At 61.6% G+C, this 740-nt stretch overlaps 1 protein-coding gene across 1 annotated transcript in view; it reads left to right on the plus strand.

The window, feature by feature from the left end:
- Window positions 1–427: 427 nt before the first annotated feature.
- Clspn (claspin) overlaps window positions 428–740 on the plus strand; it is a 35,972-nt gene continuing 35,659 nt past the window's right edge. Inside the window, exon 1 of the mRNA XM_048815765.1 lies at window positions 428–584. Within this exon, the coding sequence (XP_048671722.1) occupies window positions 561–584 (24 nt within the window). The 5' untranslated portion in view covers window positions 428–560. The remainder of the gene's footprint in view (window positions 585–740) is intronic.

Here is a 740-nt window from a genome sequence, read left to right on the forward strand (position 1 = left end):
TAATGTACAAGGACGAGTGCCTTGTAGAAGCAGCCGCCAACATTTAGCTGCTCCAAGGATGGTGGGGGCGGAGCTCGGTCTTCCTGCGATAACAGAACACCACTAGGTGTTCGATTCCCAGTCTGCTTCTTGCCTGGAGTGCTCACCCCTCAATTTGCTTGGTGCGACCTGTCGAGCTACGGCAGGGGTCAAATGTCAAAGACCACCACTCATAAGGTCCCTTGTTGCAGGGATAAAAGGGCTGGGCCGCCCGGACCGGCAGGAAACTCCTACCCTCGGTTCTACTAACAAGAACAGCCAGTACCCGCCAAACTACCCTAGTTTATAGTCGTAGGGCCGGCAGGAGGCGCTTCGTGATTGGTGGGACGAATGGGGGCGTGGCCTTGGACGAAACGCCTCCTCCGGATTGGTGCAAATCATCGAAGGTGGGGCATCCACTGCGGCTGGGCGCGAAAGCTCGAACGTCGCAGCCTGGCTGGAGACGGCGGGAGCTGCTGTCCCCAGGCTGAGGGAACCGGGAACCGAATCATCCGGAACAGAACGCTGGAGAGGCCGGACTCATGGCGGGCGATGTGGGTTCTGAAGTGAGTTTACGCACAAGCCTCCCACCGGGCAGCGGAGGCGGCAAGCCGAGGGTCGTGGTGGGTTCAGGCGGGAGTGGCGCTGAGCTGGGGCGCGGGGCCCGGCGGACTACAGCTCCCGGCGGACTCCGCATCTTCTCGGCTCTGCCGGGTGGGCTC

This window comes from Marmota marmota, unplaced genomic scaffold (genome assembly GCF_001458135.2).
Source record: "Marmota marmota marmota unplaced genomic scaffold, marMar, whole genome shotgun sequence".
Classification (NCBI taxonomy): Eukaryota; Metazoa; Chordata; class Mammalia; order Rodentia; family Sciuridae; genus Marmota; species Marmota marmota.